Source organism: Chlorocebus sabaeus, chromosome 1, assembly GCF_047675955.1.
Source record: "Chlorocebus sabaeus isolate Y175 chromosome 1, mChlSab1.0.hap1, whole genome shotgun sequence".
NCBI classification, from domain to species: domain Eukaryota; kingdom Metazoa; phylum Chordata; class Mammalia; order Primates; family Cercopithecidae; genus Chlorocebus; species Chlorocebus sabaeus.
The window spans coordinates 70242075-70261586 of NC_132904.1; the positions used below are offsets into that span (position 1 = coordinate 70242075).

Consider the following 19512-nt stretch of genomic DNA (forward strand, 5'->3'; position numbering starts at 1 on the left):
TAAGATCCTGTCTCAAAGTAAAAAATAAAATAAATATCCAATATTGAGGCCAGGTGCGGTGGCACTTTGGTAAGCCGAGGCAGACAGATCACTTGAGCTCAGGAGTTTGAGGCCAGCCTGGGCAACATGGCAAAACTCCGTCTCTATTAAAAATACAAAAATTAGCTGGCGTGGTGGCACACACCTGTAGTCCCAGTTACTTGAGAGGCTAAGCCGGAGGATTGCTTGAGCCTGGGAGTCAGAGGTTGCAGTGAGCCAAGACTGAACCACTGCACTCCAGCTTGGGCAACAGAGTGAGACTCTTGTCTCAAAAAATATATATACACACACACACACACACACACACATATATGTATGTGTATATATATCTATATATATGTGTATATGTATCTATATACGTGTATATACACGTGTATATATATAATATTGGGGCTGGGGCTCATGTCTGTAATCCCAGCACTTTGGGAGGCCAAGGTGGGCAGATCACTTGAGGTCAGGAGTTCAAGATCAGCCTGTCCATCATGGCGAAATACTGTCTCTACTAAAAATACAAAAATTAGCCAGCTGTGGTGGTGCATGCCTGTAATTCTAGTACTCAGGAGGCTTAGGCATGAGAATCACTTGAACCTGGGAGGTGGAGGCTGCAGGGAGCCAAGATCACATCACGGCGCTCTGGCTTGGGAGACAGAGTGAGACTTCGCCAAAAAAAATATATATATATATATTAAAAAAAAAATAAAATATTGGAACACCAAAGATAACTAAAAAGTAAACTAAAAAAAGGTTGACAAAAATATTTTTTAAGAGATGGGGTCTCACTATATTTCCCAGATTGGTCCCGAACTCCTAGGCTCAAGAGATCTTCCCACCTCAGCCTCCCAAATGCTGGGATGAGAGTCGTGAGCCACCAATGCACTCAGCCTGATTTTTTACTTTTATTTATTTATTTTTTTGAATCAGGGTCTTGTTCTGTCTCCGGCTGGAGTGTAGTAACATCAATCATGTCTCACTGTAGCATCAAGTTCCTGGGCTCAAGAAATCCTGCCACCTCTAAGGTTGATTATTAAAAGTTATCTAATTATTGGGGCCTCAAGAAAACCGAGGTGTATTAATTTAGAAGATAATTTTTATAAGTGGTAAAGTAAGTCCTCACATAATATATTCTTGAAGGATACCTAGGATTCACAGAATCTAAGACTGGTATTTGCATAAAAAAGAGAAGTCTCAGGCTGGCGCGGTGGCTCATGCCTGTAATTCCAGCACTTTGGGAGGCCAAGGTGGGCGGATCACGAAGTCAAGAGATGGAGACCACCACCCTGGATAACATGGTGAAACCCTGTCTCTACTAAAAAGACAAAAAATTAGCTGGGCTTAGTGCATGCGCCTGTAGTCCCAGCTACTCGGGAGGCTGTGGTAGGAGAATCGCTTGAACCTGGGAGGCAGATCGTTGCAGTGAGCAGAGACCGTGCCACTGCAGACCAGCCTGGGCACCAGAGCAAGACTCTGTCTCAAAAAAAAAAAAAAAGAGAAGCCTCAATTAGTCTACAATCTATAACTATGATCAATTCTGACCTGCTTCATAATTCTTGGTCAATAACATTGGCCAGATAGTATTGAACTAGACCAAGTAGATATTTATATTTTTAAATTTGTCCCACAAAAAAACTATAAAAAATTAGTCCGCTATGATAATGGTAGCTTAAATCATATGCTATGATTGTAGCAACAAAAGCCAAGCAAAAAACACTACCTGTAGTCATTGTTCCATCCTGGTAACAAAAACAGTTGAGAAAAGTACCTAGGGATCACAACAGAAAAGCTCAGCGGCAAGCAAAACTCACTGCAATATCATATCCAAGGGCGTCTCACCTAGGTGATGCAATTCTAGAAGAAAACAGAATCAAACCAAACTAATGCTACCTCAATGTCGCTTACCTAATCAATAACACTAAAGTTTAAAAATCTAGTAGCTTTTCTCTAAGAGACCTAAACTGAATCAAGATTTTTTGTTTCTCCTGAATTTAAAAAAAAAAAAAACACTAGCTGGCCAGGAGTGGCAGCTCACGCCTGTAATCCCAGTACTTTGGGAGGCCAAGGCAGGAGGATCACCTGAGGTCAGGAGTTTGAGACTAACCTGGCCAACATGGTGAAACTCCGTCTCTACTAAAAATACAAAATTGGCCAGGCATGATGGCACGCGCCTGTAATCCAGCTACTTGGGGGACTGAGACAGGAGAATCACTTGAACCTGGGAGGCGGAGGTTGCAGTGAGCCAAGATCGCGCCACTGCACTCCAGCCTGGGCGACAGAGTGAGACTGTCTTAAAAAAAAACAACAAAAAAACCCCCTAAACTACACCTATACAATCATATTTAAAACTTCAGAGAATGAATTTGGTTGTATAGAAAATTTATTAAAACAAGTAATTTCAATTTCACATCTATAGCTCAAACGTTGTTTTTAATAAAAGTGATTTCTCCACAATAATATTTATCAGATCTACAGTATGTTTCCAGTATGATGAAATAGAGACATCCAAAGTAAAAACAAAAAATATTTACCTTACAAAACAAAATATACTTTTTTAAAATTTTTTTTGAGATGGAGTCTCGCTCTTGTTGCCCAAGCTGGAGTGCAATGACACGATCTTGGCTCACTGCAACCTTCGACTCCCGGGTTCAAGCGATTCTCCCGCCTCAGCCTCCCAAGTAGCTGGGATTACAGATGCACACCACCATGCCTGGCTAATTTTTTCTATTTTTAGTAGAGACGGGGTTTCACTACGTTGGCAAGGCTGGTCTTGAACTCCTGACCTAAGGTGATCCACCCACCTCGGCCTCCCAAAGTGCTGGGATTACATGCATGAGCCACCGTTCCTGGCCCAAAATATACTATTACCATATGATCCAGTGACCATGCTCCTTGGTATGTACCCAAAAAAGCTGAAAACTTGTGTCCACACAAAAATCTGCACAAGAAAAAAAAAAAAAGGATGCACATGGATGTTTACAGCTGCTTTTTATTCGTAACTGGCAAAACCTGAAAGCAATCAAAATGTCCTTCAGTAGGCGAATGGATAAACAAACTGTGGTACAGCCACACAATTGAATATTATTTAGCACAAAAAAGAAATACAGTATCAAATCAAAAAAAGACATGCCAGAACCTAATGTGAACTATTAAATGAAAATATCCTATCTGAAAAGGAATGCATACATGATCCAGCTACATAATATTCTGGAAAAGACAAAACTGAGGAGACAGTAAAAGTAAAACATCAGGGGTTGCTAGAGGTTGGGAGTGGGGAGAAGTAGGCAGAGAACAGGATGTTTAGAGAAGTGAAAATAGTCCATATAATACTATAATGGTAGATACATGTCATTATTTGTCCAAACCCACAGAATATACAACACCAAGAACAAATTCTAATGCAAACAATGAATTTTGGGTGATTAATGATGTGTGAATGTCAGTTCATTAACTAATGTATCATTCTAGCAGGGGATGTTGATTACGGGGGAGATTAATGCATGTGTGGAAGCAGGAGACACACAGGAAATATCAGTAAGTTCCTCTCCATTTTGCTGTGAACCTAAAACTGATCTAGAAAATGAAATCTTAAAAATTTTCATTTTGTTTTTTTTATTTCTTTTAGACAAGAAGGGAATATGATTTAAAAAGAAAAACAAAATTAAAGAAGAAAAAAATAAAATAGGCTGGGCATGGTGGCTCACGCCTGTAATTTCAGCACGTTGGGAGGCCGAGGCAGGAGGATTACTTGAGGTCAGAGGTTCGAGACCAGCCTGGTCAATACAGTGGAACCCTGTCTCTACTAAAAATACAAAAATTAGCTGGGCATGGTGGCAGGTGCCTGTAATCCCAGCCACTTGGGAGGCTGAGGCAGGAGAACTGCTTGAACCCACGAGGGAGAGGCTGCAGTAAGCCGAGACTGTGCCACTGCACTCTAGCCTTGGCAACCGAGTGAGACTCTGTCTCAAAAATAAATAAATAAATAATAACAAAACAAAACAGAAACAGGGTCTGGCTATGGCTGCCCAGCCTTGTCTCAAACTTCTGGATTCAAGTGATCATCTCACCTATGCTTCCCAAAGTGCTGGGATTACAGGCGTGAGCCACCACACCTAGACAAAAAAACCTGTTTACATAAAAGTTGCAGACAAGAAAGATACATAATGGTAAAGACAGACTACTGATTACTCTTATCAAAGAAAAACAGGCCGGGCGTGGTGGCTCATGCCTGTAATCCCAGCATATTGGGAGGCCAAGGCAGGTGGATCACCAGATATCAGGAGTTCGAGACCAGCCTGAGCAACATGAAGAAACCCTGTGTCTACTAAAAATACAAAATTAGCCGGACGTGGTAGCACATGCCTATAATCCCAGCTACTTGGGAGGCTGATGCAGAAGAATCACTTGAACCCGGGAGGTGGAGGTTGCAGTGAACCGAGATCGCCCCATTGACTCCAGCCTGGGCAACAGGAGTGAAAATCCGTTTCAAAAAAAAAAAAGAAAGAAAGAAAAGAAAAAAAAAGTAAACAAATATATTAATGTTCGAATGGCTATTTATTTCTCACTTCACTCCAAAACTATTAAATGCTAGGAAATAAGGAGGGTGGGGGATAAGAATGCAAAAACAAATACAAGTAAAGCCCTGACCTGAAAGGAGCTTACAATCCACCAAAGAAAACAAGCAGGCACACATACAAGAGAGTGAACAAGATAAGAAAGCACTGTAAGGCAGTGACTCACGCCTGTAATCCCTTTGGGAGGCCAAGGCAGGCAGATCACTCAGGAGTTCGAGACCAGCCTGGGCAGCATGGTGAAATCCCGTCTCTACTAAAAATCCAAAAAAAAATTTAGTCCGGTGTGGTGGTGGGCACGTGTAATCCCAGCTACTCGAGAGGCTGAGGCAGGAGAACAGCTTGAATGCGGGAGGCAGAGGTTGCAATGAGCTAAGATCGCGCCACTGTACTCCAGACTGAGTGACAAAGCAAGACTCTGTCTTAAAAAAAAAAAAAAAAAAAAAAAAGGCCGGGCGCTGTGGCTCACGCCTGTAATCCCAGCACTTTGGGAGGCCGAGGTGGGTGGATCACAAGGTCAGGAGATTGGGACCATCTGGCTAACATGGTGAAACCCCGTCTCTGCTAAAAATACAAAAGAAAAATTAGTTGGGCGTGGTAGCAGGCGCCTGTACTCCCAGCTACTCGGGAGGCCGAGGCAGGAGAATGGCGTGAAGCCGGGAGGCAAAGCTTGCAGTAAGCCGGTATCGCGCCACTGCACTCCAGCCGGGGGACAGAGAGAGACTCCATTTCAAAAAAAAGAAATTTTTTTTGTCTTATACAAAAGTTATAAAAATAGTACAGAGAATTTCAGTATACCTTTTACCTGGCTTCCTCTAAGATGGAGTCTTGCTCTGTTGCCCAGGCTGGAGTGCAGTGGTGTGATTTTGGCTCACTGCAATCTCCACCTCCTGGCTTCAAGCAATTCTCCTGCCTCGGCCTCCCAAATAGCTAGTATTCCAGGTGCCCAACCATGCTCGGTTAATTTTTGCATTTTTAGTAGAGACTGGGTTTCACCATGTTGGCCAGGCTGGTCTCAAACTCCGGACCTCGTGATTGGTCCACCTTGGCCTCCCAAGGTGCTGGGAATTACAGCCGTGAGACACCACGCCCGGCCAGCCTCTAAGATAAAATCTTACATAAACACGGCACAATTATCAAAACTAAGAAATTAACGGTGATATCATGTTATTAACTAAACTACGTAACTGACTTAGAATTTCACCCATTTTTCTATTAATGCCCTTTTTCTGTTCCAAGATGTCATCTAGGATCCCACATTGCATTTAGTTGTCATGTCTCCTTGGTCTCCTCTGATTTGTGAGATTTTCGCTATTTTCCCTTGTTTTTGTGACATGGACACTTTCGAATAATACTGGTCACTTGTTTCACGTAATGTTCCTCAATTTGGATTTGTCTGATGTTTTCTCAAGATTAGACAGAGGTCATGCATTCTTGGCAAAACTACCACAGAATTAATGTGCCTTTCTCAGTGCATTATAACAGAGGATACATAATGGCTCATTATCTTATTCCTAAAGATGTCAACCTTAATCACGTGGTTACTGGTGGTGTCTACAGTGTTTCTTCACCCTAAAGTTAATGTTTTTCCCTTTGTAAATAACAACTACATTGGGGAAGACACTTTGAGACGATGCATTCTGTTCTCAAACTTTTGCCCACCAATTTTAAAATTCATCAAAGGGATCTTACCTGCAGCAATTACTAACGTGGTATTCTAATGGTGATTTTTAAATTTACCTCATTCTGTCTGTATTTGTTAATTGGAATTATTTTAAAGGAAGAGCTGTCACTTCTTCATATTATTATGAACTCATGGATATTTTAATTCTCTAATAGAGAGATCCTGAAATACTAAGCTCAAAAATATGTAAAGGAACGAACAGTATCCCAAAAATAAAGGCCTCTATGAGCAATTATATACAAAAATGTCAAGAATATTTCAGTAAGGAGGTCTTCCTCTTTGAGCAGCCATAGCAAAATAGTTACAATATGACGTGTGGAGTTTGCTTTAAAATAACCCACTTTTAGGCCGGGCGCGGTGGCTCAAGCCTGTAATCCCAGCACTTTGGGTGGCCGAGACGGGGGGATCAGGAGGTCAGGAGATCGAGACCATCCTGGCTAACATGGTGAAACCCCATCTCTACTAAAAAATACAAAAAATTAGCCGGGCGAGGTGGCGGGCACCTGTAGTCCCAGCTACTCGGGAGGCTGAGGCAGGAGAATGGCGTGAACCCGGGAGGCAGAGCTTGCAGTGAGCTGAGATCGCGCCACTGCACTCTAGCCTGGGCGACAGAGCGAGACTCCATCTAAAAAAACAAAAACAAAAACAAAAACAAAAACCCCACTTTTCCCAAGAGTTCAAGGTTACAGTAAGCTATGACTGCACCACTGCAATCCAGCCTAGGTGACAGAGTGAGACCCTGTCTCTAAAAAATAAATAAATATATAAAATAACCCACTTTGGTACAGAGGTTGGGAGTGCTACATAGATGAAAAAAAAAAAACACTAAGATATGAGTTAATAATTATTAAAGCTGTGTAACAGCTAACAGGGGTTCCTGATGCGAGTCTCTGTAATTTTTTTTTTTTTTTGAGACGGAGTCTCACTCTGTCGCCCAGGCTGGAGTGCAGTGGCGCGATCTCAGCTCACTGCAGCTCCGCCTCCCGGGTTCCCGCCATTCTCCTGGCTCAGCTTCCCGAGTAGCTGGGACTACAGGCGCCCACAACCGCGCCCAACTAATTTTTTGTATTTTTAGTAGAGACGGGGTTTCACAGTGGTCTCGATCTCCTGACCTTGTGATTCTCCTGCCTCGGCCTCCCAAAGTGCTGGGATTACAGGCGTGAGCCACCGCGCCCGGCTATATTTTTTTACACATTCAAATTTTTCTGTAATGAAGAGTCAAAAAATATTTTAAGGACCCCAAAACATAGTATTTAGTTAAATCACAAGTTCACTTTTCAAATATGCCATTTATAACTGTTGTCTATTTCTGAATCCTCCTTCATCCCCCCAAAATTCTACCAAAACTAACTTTAAAAAATTATGGATTAGGTCGGGCACTGTGGCTCACGCCTGCAATTCCAGCACCTTGGAAGGCCAAGGTGGGCAGATCCAATTGAGGTGAGGAGTTCGAGACCAGCCTCGCCAATATGATGACACCCCATCTCTACTAAAAATAAAAAAATTAACCAGGCATGGTGGCACACGCCTGTAATCCCAGCTACTCGGGAGGCTGAGGCACGAGAATCTCTTGAACCCAGGAGGCAGAGCTTGCAGTGAGCTGAAATCATGACACTGCACTCCAGCCTGGACAACAGAACAAGACTCTATCTCAAAAAAAGAAAAAAAGAAATGCGGTATACATCTACCATGGAATACTACTCAGCCATAAAAAGAAACGAAGTAATGGCATTCACAGCAACCTGGATGGAGTTGGAGACCACTATTCTAAGTGAAGTAACTCAGGAATGGAAAACCAAACATCATATGTTCTCACTTATGTAAGAGGGAGCTAAGCTATGAGAACACAAAAGCAAAACACTGATATAATGGACTTTGGGGACTCAGGGGGAAGTGGGGGAGGGATAAAATACTATATACACACTGGGTACAGTGTACACTGCTCGGGTGACGGGTGCACAAAAATCTCATAAATCACTACTAAAGAACTCTTCCATGCAACCAAACACCCACCACCTGTTCCCCCAAAACTACTGAAAAATAAAAGGCAGAGACATGTTCTGTACAGCACACAACTTAATGACAATTTAAGAAACCAAACTAGGCTGGGCTCAGTGGCTCATGACTGTAATCTCAGCCTTTTGGGAGGCTGAGGCCAGAGGATCACTCGAGGCCAGGAGTTTGAGACCATCCTGGTCAACAAAGCAAGCTCTGTCTCTATGAAAAAACTTAAAAATTAGCCAGGTGTGGTGGTATGTGCCTATAGTCCTAGCTACTTGGGAGGCTAAGCCAGGAAGACTGCTTAAGCCCAGGAGCTTGTGGATGCAGTGAGCTATGATCACACCACTACATTCCAGCCTGGGCAACAGAGCAAGACCCTGACTATAAGGAAAAAACAAACCGGCAGGGTGTGGTGGCATATGCCTGTAGTCCCACCTACTCGGGAGGCTGAGACAGGAGAATCACTTGAGGTCAGGAGTTAAAGGCCAGCCTGGGCAACATAGCGAGATCTTATCTCTAATTACAACATTTTTAAACAAGAATTTAAAAAAATTTTTTTTTAAAAGTCTGCCTTATTGAGGCTGCTGTGAGTCTTGATTGTGTCACCTCACTCTAGCCTGAGAGACAGAGCAAGACCCTATCTCAAAAAAAAAAAAAAGTACATTTTATAAAATTAAAACCAACTTATTTTACCCCCATATTCATAGTAGCATTATTCGTAGTAGCCAAAAGGTAGAGGCAAACAAGTATCCATCCACAGATGAATGAACAAACAAAATGTGACACATGCATACAATGGAATATTAGCCTTAAAAAGGAAGGAAATCTTGGCCTGGTGCGGGGGCTCACGCCTGTAATCCCAACAGTTTGGGAAGCCAAGGTGTGAGGATCATTTGAGGCCAGGAGTTTGAGACCAGCTTGGCCAACATGGAGAAACCCCGCCTCTACTAAAAATACAAAAATTGGCCGGGCGCGGTGGCTCAAGCCTGTAATCCCAGCACTTTGGGAGGCCGAGACGGGCGGATCACGAGGTCAGAAGATCAAGACCATCCTGGCTAACACGGTGAAACCCCGTCTCTACTAAAAATACAAAAAACTAGCCGGGCGAGGTGGCGGGCGCCTGTAGTCCCAGCTACTGGGGAGGCTGAGGCAGGAGAATGGCGGGAACCCGGGAGGCGGAGCTTGCAGTGAGCTGAGATCCGGCCACTGCACTCCAGCCTGGGCGACAGAGCAAGACTCCGTCTCAAAAAAAATAAATAAATAAATAAAAATTAAAAAAAAATACAAAAATTACCTGGGCGTGGTGGCACATGCCTGTAATCCCAGCTACCCTGGAGACTGAGGCACGAGAATTGCTTGAACCTTGAACCTGGGAGGCGGAGGTTGCAGTGAGCTGGCATCATGCCACTATACTCCAGCCTGGGCGACAGAGTGCAACTCTGTCCCAATAAAAAAAAAAAAGGAAGGAAATCTGACATATGCTACAACGTGGATGAACCTTGAGGACGTTATGCTAAATGAAATAAGGCAGTCACAAAAGGACAAATATTTTATGATTTTTAAAATTAATAAGTACTAAATAAGCCTCTTTGTTATCCTGTCCATTGTGAGATTGACTAAACCTTGCCAGAACATCCCAGCAGACTTCACTTTTGTGATGAAATCCAAACTCTCTTCTCTAAGTTAAAGGCTTTCATAGTCTGGCTTCTACCTTTGTATCGCTTATATCTAACACTCGTCTTTACCAGGCCAAGATTTCCTTCCTTTTTAAGGCTAATATTCCACTGAGTAATTCTTCTTCAGGGAATCTGACCAGCAAAAAGACTTAAAGACCTAACATTAGAGACTCCCAAAAAGGAACTCAGCAAGATCATTCTGCAGAAAAGGCCCCACAAACCCACACAAGAGCTTAAAAAAAAAAAAAAAAAAAATTACTTCTCAACTCTTAAATAGAAGCAAATAGCCAAGAAACACTAGTTTTTTGAGGACCACGTCAAACAGGAAATAGAGAAACTAAAACAAGCAGAGATGAAAAACAATTTACAAAAACTAAATATGCAGGAAGAAAAGTCATATAGCTTATTAATATCTTTAAAATGACAAGAAAAGGTAAAAATGGGGATTTAAAAAGATGTTACAAAAGGCTGGGTGTGGTGACTCCTGTAATCCCAGCACTTTGGGAGGCCAAGGTGGGCAGATCACTGAAGGTCAGGAGTTCACAACCGGTCTGTCCAACAAAGTGAAATCACGTCTCTACTAAAAATACAAAAATTAGCCAGGCATGGTGGCGGATGCCTGTAATCTCAGCTACTCAGGAGATCGAGGTATGAGAATCGTTTGAACCCGGGAGGTGGAGGTTGCAATAAGCCAAGATTGCGCCACGGCACTCCAGCCTGGGTGACAGGGCGAGATTCTGTCTCAAAAAAAACCAAAAAACAGATGCTACAGAAAAGGAACATTCAGAAAACGAACAAAAACGCTCTTTGAAATTAAAATGATAAGGGCTGGCACAGTGGCTCATGCCTGTAATCCTAGCACTCTGGGAGGCCAAGGCCAGGCAGATCATGTGAGCTCAGGAATTCAAGACAAGTCTGGGCAACATGGTGAAACAACATCTCTACCAAAAATACAAAAAACAGCCGGGCTTGGTGGCGCATGCTTGTGGTCCCAGCTACTCCGGAGGCTGACATGGGAGGGATCACTTGAGCCTGGAAGGCAGAGGTTGCAGTGAGCTGAGATTGCACCACTGCACTCAAGCCTGGGTGACAGAGTAAGACTCCACCTCAAAAAAAAAAAAGAAAAGAAAAAAAAAAAAAGAAATTAAAATGACAGCAGAAAAAAAAAATAATAGAATGGAAGAAAGTTGAGAAAAATCTTATGAGAATTAAAACAGAAGCATAAGGAAATGGAGGAGACCAGATGAAATAAAATCAGGAAGTCTAATAAAAAGTCCAAGCCAGGTGAGGTGGTGCAAGCCTGTAATTCCAGAGTCAGGAGCTTGAGGCGGGAGAATCACTTGAGCCCGGGAGTTGGAAAGCAGCCTGGCAACACAGCAAGACCTTGTTTGCTAAAAAAATTTTTTAAATCAGCTGAGCACAATGGCGCATGCCTCTAATACCAACAGCTCCAGGGGCTGAGGTGGGAGGATCACTTGAGCCCAGGAGCTCGCGGCTGCAGTGAGCTATAATGACACCCCTGTACTGCAGCCTGGGTGAGAGAGCAAGGAGTTCAAGACCAACCTGGCCAACATGGCCACTCACTGCAACCTCCGCTTCCTGGGTTCAAGTGACTCTCCTGCCTCAGCCTCCTGAGTAGATGGGATTACAGACGTCCACCATCATGCCCAGCTAATTTTTTGTATTTTAGTAGAGCCAGGGTTTCACCATGTTGGCCAGGCTGGTCTCCAACTCCAGACCTCAAGTGATCTGCCCACCTAGGCCTCCCAAAGTGCCGGGATTACAGGTGTGAGCCACCACACCCAGCCTTAGCTCTACTTTTAAGAGCAACTGCACTCATCATACTATATTGTATTAGGTATTGTATATTTCTTCCCTGATAAAATATAAATTCCTTAAAAGTAGGCACTACCAAACCACCTGACACTGTAGCAATTTTCAATAAACATTTGTTAAATTAAAACACTTTCTGAGCCCTTCTCATGTGGCCAGCACTCTTCTCAATGTTTTGCATTATTTGACTAATTTAAATGTCACAATAACTCTATGGTAGGTCTATTATCTTTATGTTATACATAAGGAAAAATGGAGCATAAAGAGATGTTGAGTAATCTGCCAAAGGTCAGTAGCCACTGCTGAAACATGCAATCTAGACTCTTACTCTCCATCTCTACCAGTCCTTTAATGTTCTAAATCATTAACTCTACCATTTAGTTTTAAGGCCTCAGAACAAGACATGAAAAACTGGCAACACTGTAACATGAAATACAATTGGCTTAGTATTACCTAACCCAGCAGTTTACAAAAAGTGGTCCACTGACCCTTTGGGATCTCCCAAGACCCTTGGGGAGGTCCACAAACTCCTGGATGTCAAAACCATTTTTATAATATTAAGATGTTATTTGAATTTTTCACTCTTACTCTTTTTTGTTGTTGTTGTTGTTGAGACGGAGTCTCGCTCTGTCGCCCAGGCTGGGGTGCAGTGGCTGGATCTCAGCTCACTGCAAGCTCCGCCTCCCGGGTTTACGCCATTCTCCTGCCTCAGCCTCCCGAGTAGCTGGGACTACAGGCGCCCGCCACCTCGCCCGGCTAGTTTTTTGTATTTTTTAGTAGAGACGGGGTTTCACTGTGTTAGCCAGGATGGTCTCGATCTCCTGACCTCGTGATCCCCCCGTCTCGGCCTCCCAAAGTGCTGGGATTACAGGCTCGAGCCACCACGCCCGGCCACTCTTACTCTCTTGAAATGTATTGTGGAGTTCCCCAGGGCCTATATGATGTATAATATTACAGGATTGAATGCATAAGCAGCTATGCAAATCCAATTGTCCTCTATCAAGTCAGACATTAAAGAGATTTGCAAATATGTAAAACAATGTCACTCTCACTAAATCTCTGTTTGGAAAATAATTCTTTTTCATTTCAGAAATGATGTTAACATGAAGGCTAGGCACGGTGGCTCATGCCTGTAATCCCAGCACTTTGGGAAACCAAGGCAAGCAGGTCACTTGAGGCCAGGAGTTTGAGACCAGCCTGGCCAATATAGCAAAACTCTGTCTCTACTAAAAAGACGAAAAATTAGCCAGGCATGGTGGCGTGTGCCTGTGGTCCCAGCTACTCAGGAGGCTGAGGCATGAAAATCACTGGAACCCGGGAGGCACTCACTCCATCCTGGGCAACTGAGGGAGGCTGTCAAAAAAAAAAAAAAAAAAAAAAAAGGTGTTAACATGCAATGGGTTTATTATTACTATTTTTTGAGATGGAGTTTTGCTCTTGTTGCCCAGGCTGGAGTGCAATGGCGTGATCCTGGCTTACTGCAACCTCCGCCTCCCGGGTTCAAGCGATTCTCCTGCCTTAGCCTCCTGAGTAGCTGGGACTACCACTGGGACCGTCCGCCACCATGCCAGGCTAATTTCTTTGTATTTTTAGTAGAGACGGGGTTTCACCATGTTGGCCAGGCTGGTCTCAAACTTCTGGCCTCAAGTGATCTGCTTGCCTCGGCCTCCCAAAATGCTAGGATTACAAGCATGAGCCGCCACGCTTGGCCCTATTATTTTTTAACATATTAAATATTTTTTAATTTTTTCTCAGTACAGTAAATGTTGATATAAAATACATAAACAAAAGTAAGGCACAGTGGCATGTGCCTATAGTCCCAGCTACTAGGGAGGCTGAGGCAGGAGAGCTTGAGACAAGGCTGCAGTTGGCCATGATAGCCCCTGTGAACAGTCACTGCATCCAAGGAGAAGGGGGAAGGGGGAAGGAAAGGGGAAGAAGAAAGGGGGAAGGAAGGCAGAAGGGGGAAGGAAGGGGGAAGTGGAAAGGAGGAAGGAAGGGAGAAGGGGGAAGGGGGAGGAAGGGGGAAGGAAGGCGGGAGGAAGAGGAGGAAGAGGAGGAAGAAGAAAAAGAACAAGAGGAGAAGGACAAGGAGGAGAAGGACAAAGAGGAGAAAGAAGAAGAGGAGTAAGAGGAGGAAGAACAATAACAACCACATTAACAGAGGTCTTTAGGTTCCTCAAAAATTTGTAAGAGCAGAAAGGTTTTGGGGAAAAAAAAGTTTAAAAACCACTGATCCAGCCAATATAAAATGTTCAATACTGGCCAGGCATGGTGGCTCACACCTGTAATCCCAGCACTTTGGGAGGCTGAGGCCAGACAACCAGCTCAAAAGTTTGAGACCAGCCTGGGCAACATGGTAAAATCCCATCTTTACAAAAAAATACAAAAATTAGCCAGGCGTGGTGGTGCATGCCTGCTGTCTCAGCTACTTGGGAGGCTGAGGTGGGAGGATCACTTGAGCCTGGGAGATAGAGGGTGCAGTGAGCTGAGATCGCACTACTGCACTCCAGTCTGAGTGACAGAGTTAGACCCTGTCTCAAAAGAAAAACAACAACAACCTGGTCAGTACTGCTAGTCTCTGACAGTAAGACATTTTTCCTTATCTAACATATTGCAAATCAATCAGCATTGATGTAAAAAAGAAAAGGCAATATAAAATGAAAAAAGCAGTAGTAGGCTGAGTGTGCGCTTCTCTCTGCCACTACCTCTCCTAATTTATAATTGGTAACATATATACATAGTAAAATCTTCTACTGTAAACCACTCAGTGACATTACCAAAAGTGCCTCCGCATCTCAAGACAATAGCCAGAGGTAGTAACAAAACAGACTCCTCAAGGAAACTTCCAATTGGGTATTTCAACATTCATTCATTCATTCATTCATTCATTCATTCATTCAGAGATGAAGTCTCACTCTGAGGCCCAGGGTGGAGTGCAGTGGGGCGATCTCAGTTCACTGCAACCTCCACCTCCTGGGTGTTCAAGTGATTCTTCTGTCTCAGCCTCCTGAGTAGCTGGGATTACAGGCACACGCCACCACACCCAGCTAATTTTTGTATTTTTAGTAGAGATGGGATTTTGCCATGTTGGCCAGGCTGGTCTTGAACTCCTGACCTCAGGTGATCCACGGATCTGGGCCTCCTAAAGTGCTGGGATTACAGGTGTGAGCCCCCACGCCCGGCCAAACATTCCCTTATTAAACTATAAGAATTTATCCAAGGTTAAGATTGATGTCATTAACTCAATCTGCTTCATGTACTGACGTAATTCATTTTCATCATAGAGCATAGTATCTTAAATATACACACATACATATATATATATATTTCTTTTCCTTGAGGCAGAGTCTCACTCTGTCGCCCAGGCTGGAGTGCAATGGCATGATCTCGGCTCGCTGCACCCTCCGCCTCCTGGGTTCAAGCAATTCTCCTGCCTCAGCCTCCTGAGTAACTGGGATTATAGGCACCCACCATCATGCCTGGCTAATTTTTGTATTTTTGTAGAGACCGGGCTGGGGGGTAGGGGGGTGGGCCTCCACCATGTTGGCCAGGCTGGTCTTGAACTGCTGACCTCAGATGATTCACCCAGCTCAGCCTCCCAAAGTGCTGGGATTACAGGCATGAACCACCGCACCCACCCTAGTATCTTAAATTTTTGACAAGCCAAATAAAACCTAATGTCAGATCAGTTCCATAAGCACATCATTAGTATAATTTGAATACTTTTCATGTGTTATATTAATAATTTAACAACAACTTTAACAAAGGAAGACTAATTCTGCTCAACTCAAAAACAAAAAAGTACAAAATTCAGGTCAGTTCTATTTTTTGAATGAAATGGTTGGGCCTTTAAATGATTGGTTTCTCTACCCACTTAAGTATCGGATAGATTCCTGTATACAATCAAATGATGTAAGTTTTAAGTGTTATTGTTAAACTATCAATTGCATACGGAAAAAATGTGAACTTCACCATGTCAAAGAGTGTAATATAGGCTACTAGCTTTCATTACTATTAGATTCAGCCACCATTCATTCACCCAACATGTCTGAGCAGCTACTATGAGCCTGGCTCTATGCTAGGCAATGAGGATACACTGAACAAAAAAGGTAACAGTTTTTATCTTCATGGGAGTTGCACTCTTCTGTGGGAAATAAAAACAAACACACAAAAAATAAGATAATTATAAAGGTGGTAAATGCTATTAAGGAAAAAACAAGACTTGCCACAGATTATAGTCTTTGAAAGCTGAATTGTGGAATTCTAACAGACCTAAAAATAAATAATTCAAGAAGAGTTACATCAAAACGACATGGAGTCTACAGACCTCTACTAATGCATAAGAAAACTATAGACACTGACCATGAAAACAGAGATCAATCTTTCATTGTCAAAGCTACTGAATGGCATTACTTGGCAATATAGTAACTTCAAAAGATAATTAACTTGACATCCTGAATTGAATGCTGAAACAGAATAAGGACATTAGGTTAAAACTAAAAATCTAAATAAACTATGGACTTGAGTTAATAACAACATATCAATATTAGTTCATTAATTGTAACAAATGTGCCACACTAATACAAGATGTTAATAACAGGGGAAACTAGATGTGTGGATATATGGGAACTCTGCACTATCTTTTCGATTTTTCTGTAAGTCTAAAACTGTTCTAAAAAATGAAGTCTATTAAAAAAAAAATCTAACCAGGCTTCAGTAATGGAGGGGGGAGGGTAGTAGAGGCTTAAACAAGGTACGAAATTAGAAGCCATAAAACTCTCCATTATGAATTAGAACATATACAAATACTCAAGAAATTCAAAGGAAACCTGAAGATACTTAAGAAGTTAAGCACTCCATTCATGCTAAAATATTTTTAGACAGGGAGATGAATGAATTTTTTCATGCAAACTAAATAGCTGTGCATCACAACATAAGAAAGGCAATATCCTTAGAATGCACAATAAGCACTTTGGATCCTTTTTACCAATAATGATCAATAAGCTTTATTTTATGTTTGGGAACTATCCTGAAACGGACATATAAAAGCTGGACCAGGATCAACTCCATAGGTTCTACCAAGTTACTCACCTAAAGACACAAGTTTATACTTACCTCAGGAAAATATGTAAGCAAAAAGCAAGGAGATCGTATTTTTACCCCCAAAAGGGAGGAGGGGAAGATAATCTACATATGAAAGGAGAAAAATGATTTCCCAGTTCTAACGGGAGGCAATTTTGCAAGGGTATTAACCTCTGTAATGGCATACAAATTAGTATAAATAGTTCAAAGTAGTAAGAAAAGCTATGAGTTTATATCACTTATATGACTTCTAGTCAAAACAAATAATTAATGTTTTCTATAACCTCACCTAAAACACCCAGTAGGTACTCAATGTTTGATGACTCAGAACTAGTCTCTCAACGTCTGAATTTTAAAGACGGTCATGCAAAGTGTGAGAAAAACAAAGGAGGGTAATCGTCCCTGAATTGTCGAGTGTCAAGTTTGTATAATACAGCATAAAACTGAAATTACTACAAGAAGTAATCGTAGAAACGACCATCACAAAATTAGGATCTTGTATCTAATACAGAAGTACAGTGACAGCAGAACCTGACCAGGTAAATGACATAACAATTTCACTCATCAGATAGTACAGAATATGAAGCATAAAAGAATTATTTAGTCCAAATGGTATTTAAATCTAATTTAGATAACTAGATGAGTTTATTCCTACTCTACTCCATTTTCCAAAGGAAATTCGACAAAACAAAGATGTTTGTTATTCCAAGCCTTCTCTCACATGAATCCTCAATATATCATTCGAAAATACTCAAGAAATGAATAATTAACATTTCCCCAGTAATTCCCGTTTGTACCACCATGAGACTCAAACGCTGCTTCATGTTGAAAAGAGAAAAAGGGTAGGTGAGACGAGAAATATTCCAAGTAAAATGATCATGACATAGCATCTGGCAGAGATTGAAAAATCATCAACACTGCCAAAAGAATTGTCAGTGATGGAAGTCAACAGAACAAAATGAGGTTTTCCGACAAGCCACAGCCCCATCTAACCTAACGGGCAAAAATCTCCACTGCCGACGCTACCCCTTTCACCCCCAACCACCCCATGCTCAAGTCGTCTCCAATTCAGATGTTTCCTCTATGGCCCGACTAATTTCCCACCCAGGTGAAAACCATTTAATAATTTTTTCTACGACCACCCCTTCCCACCTTCGACGACATCAGCACTTCTCAGGGCCAAGCCTCTGGGGAAAACAACGCCCAGATCCCACCCTCCTTGGCCAAGGTTGAAGAGGGCCCGTTCTCAGGAGTGGGGCTTCCCTGAGTGGGCCTCACAGAGCTGAGGAACTGGGAAAAGAGCAAGGAATAAGGGTGGGGCTCAAGAAAGGGTACTGGGGTAGGGGAAACGACGGAGACCGGAGGAAGAAAGGGATGGACAAGAGGCTGGGCGGGGTGAGGGCTGAGGAGGGAGGGCAGATCGACCGGAGACGGCCGGACTGCGGGGAACGGAGACGGCGAGTCAAGGATTGAAGAACCCGGAGAACAGGATAAAATCTCGGCCGACAGATCCAGGCGGAGAGCCAGTGGCACCGGGGGGCACATCGAGAAGGGCTGCGGTGGCAACGAGGGCGGACGCTAGGCGGGCTGGGAGCCTCCGCGGACGGAAGGGCCGCACCGGGGGCGGTGCGGGGACGCTGCGGCCAGCTGCCAGGAGTGGGGGAGCCACGCACTCACCGCTTTGCTCCCCCAGGAACACCAGCTTGAATTTCCTCAGCGGATTCCCGAAGTCTCCGCCCGCGGACATGGTGGAACTAGAGGAGCTGCCGCCGCCTCAGCCCAGAGACCTCCCGGACCGATGCTGCTCCAGGCGGCTGACGAAAAAGGCGAGCGGAAGGGCGGGCGCCGAGCTCTCTCGGCCCCTACAAGGCCCGGTGGAGGAGCCCGGCTGGAGGGCAGCAGGACTCTCCACAGACTGGCAGCCGCCGCCGCCTCCCGGCAGAGTAGCCTAGCACCGAGCGAGGCCCGCGGCTGGGAAGGGGAGGGCGGTGTCGGCAGGAGCCAGGAGTGTGCTCTTCCCTAGGCTAGGGCAGTTCCCTCCTTCCGCACTCAACTCCGACACCTGGGGGAGAGAGGCGGAGGGTGGCGGAGCCGGAACCGCAGACGTATCTGGGACCTCTCACGCGCAGCGCCTCAGCTTCCACAGCTGCCGCCGCCGCCGCAGCCCAACCTGCTGAGTGCGCGAGCCTCTGGCGCGGCGCGGGGCGAGCCCGGGCGCGAGCCTGCGGCCCCGCCGGCCGCTGGCGTGCGTGCGTGCGTGCGTGCGTGCGCGCCACCGCCATAGCCATCGCCTTCCTGGTTTGGACAGCTCTACTGGCTCCTCCCGCACGGCGGCGACGGGGCAGGTTAGGTTTCCACTCGCGCCAGAAGCAGCCAGGAGGAGGCGGGGCAAGCCAGGGATAAGTTAGGGGGAGGCTGGAGCCCTTACGTCACTTACGTAATGAGCCAATCGGAAGGGGCCGAGGGCGAGCAGACACGCGAGTGAGGTGGCAGCGTGAGAGCGCGCGCAACCCTAGAGCAGTGGAAAGCGGACCACTGTGGCGGCCATACGAAGTGTGGCGCTTCTCAGTCTTACGGGAGAGGAGGGGAAGGAAGGGGAGGGGAGAAGGGTGGGGCGGAGGCGGGGCCGGGA

The 19512-nt window shown here is 44.3% G+C and overlaps 1 protein-coding gene across 2 annotated transcripts in view; it reads right to left on the bottom strand.

The window, feature by feature from the left end:
• Positions 1-19120, bottom strand: part of RAB6A (RAB6A, member RAS oncogene family) — a 97821-nt gene extending 78701 nt beyond the window's left edge. Inside the window, exon 1 of one of the 2 annotated variants that reach the window (XM_008020111.3) lies at positions 18558-19120. In XM_008020111.3, coding sequence (XP_008018302.1) covers positions 18558-18627 — 70 coding nt within the window. In that variant the 5' untranslated portion in view covers positions 18628-19120. The remainder of the gene's footprint in view (positions 1-18557) is intronic. The other variant, XM_008020110.3, reaches the window with a different exon arrangement.
• Positions 19121-19512: the final 392 nt, after the last annotated feature.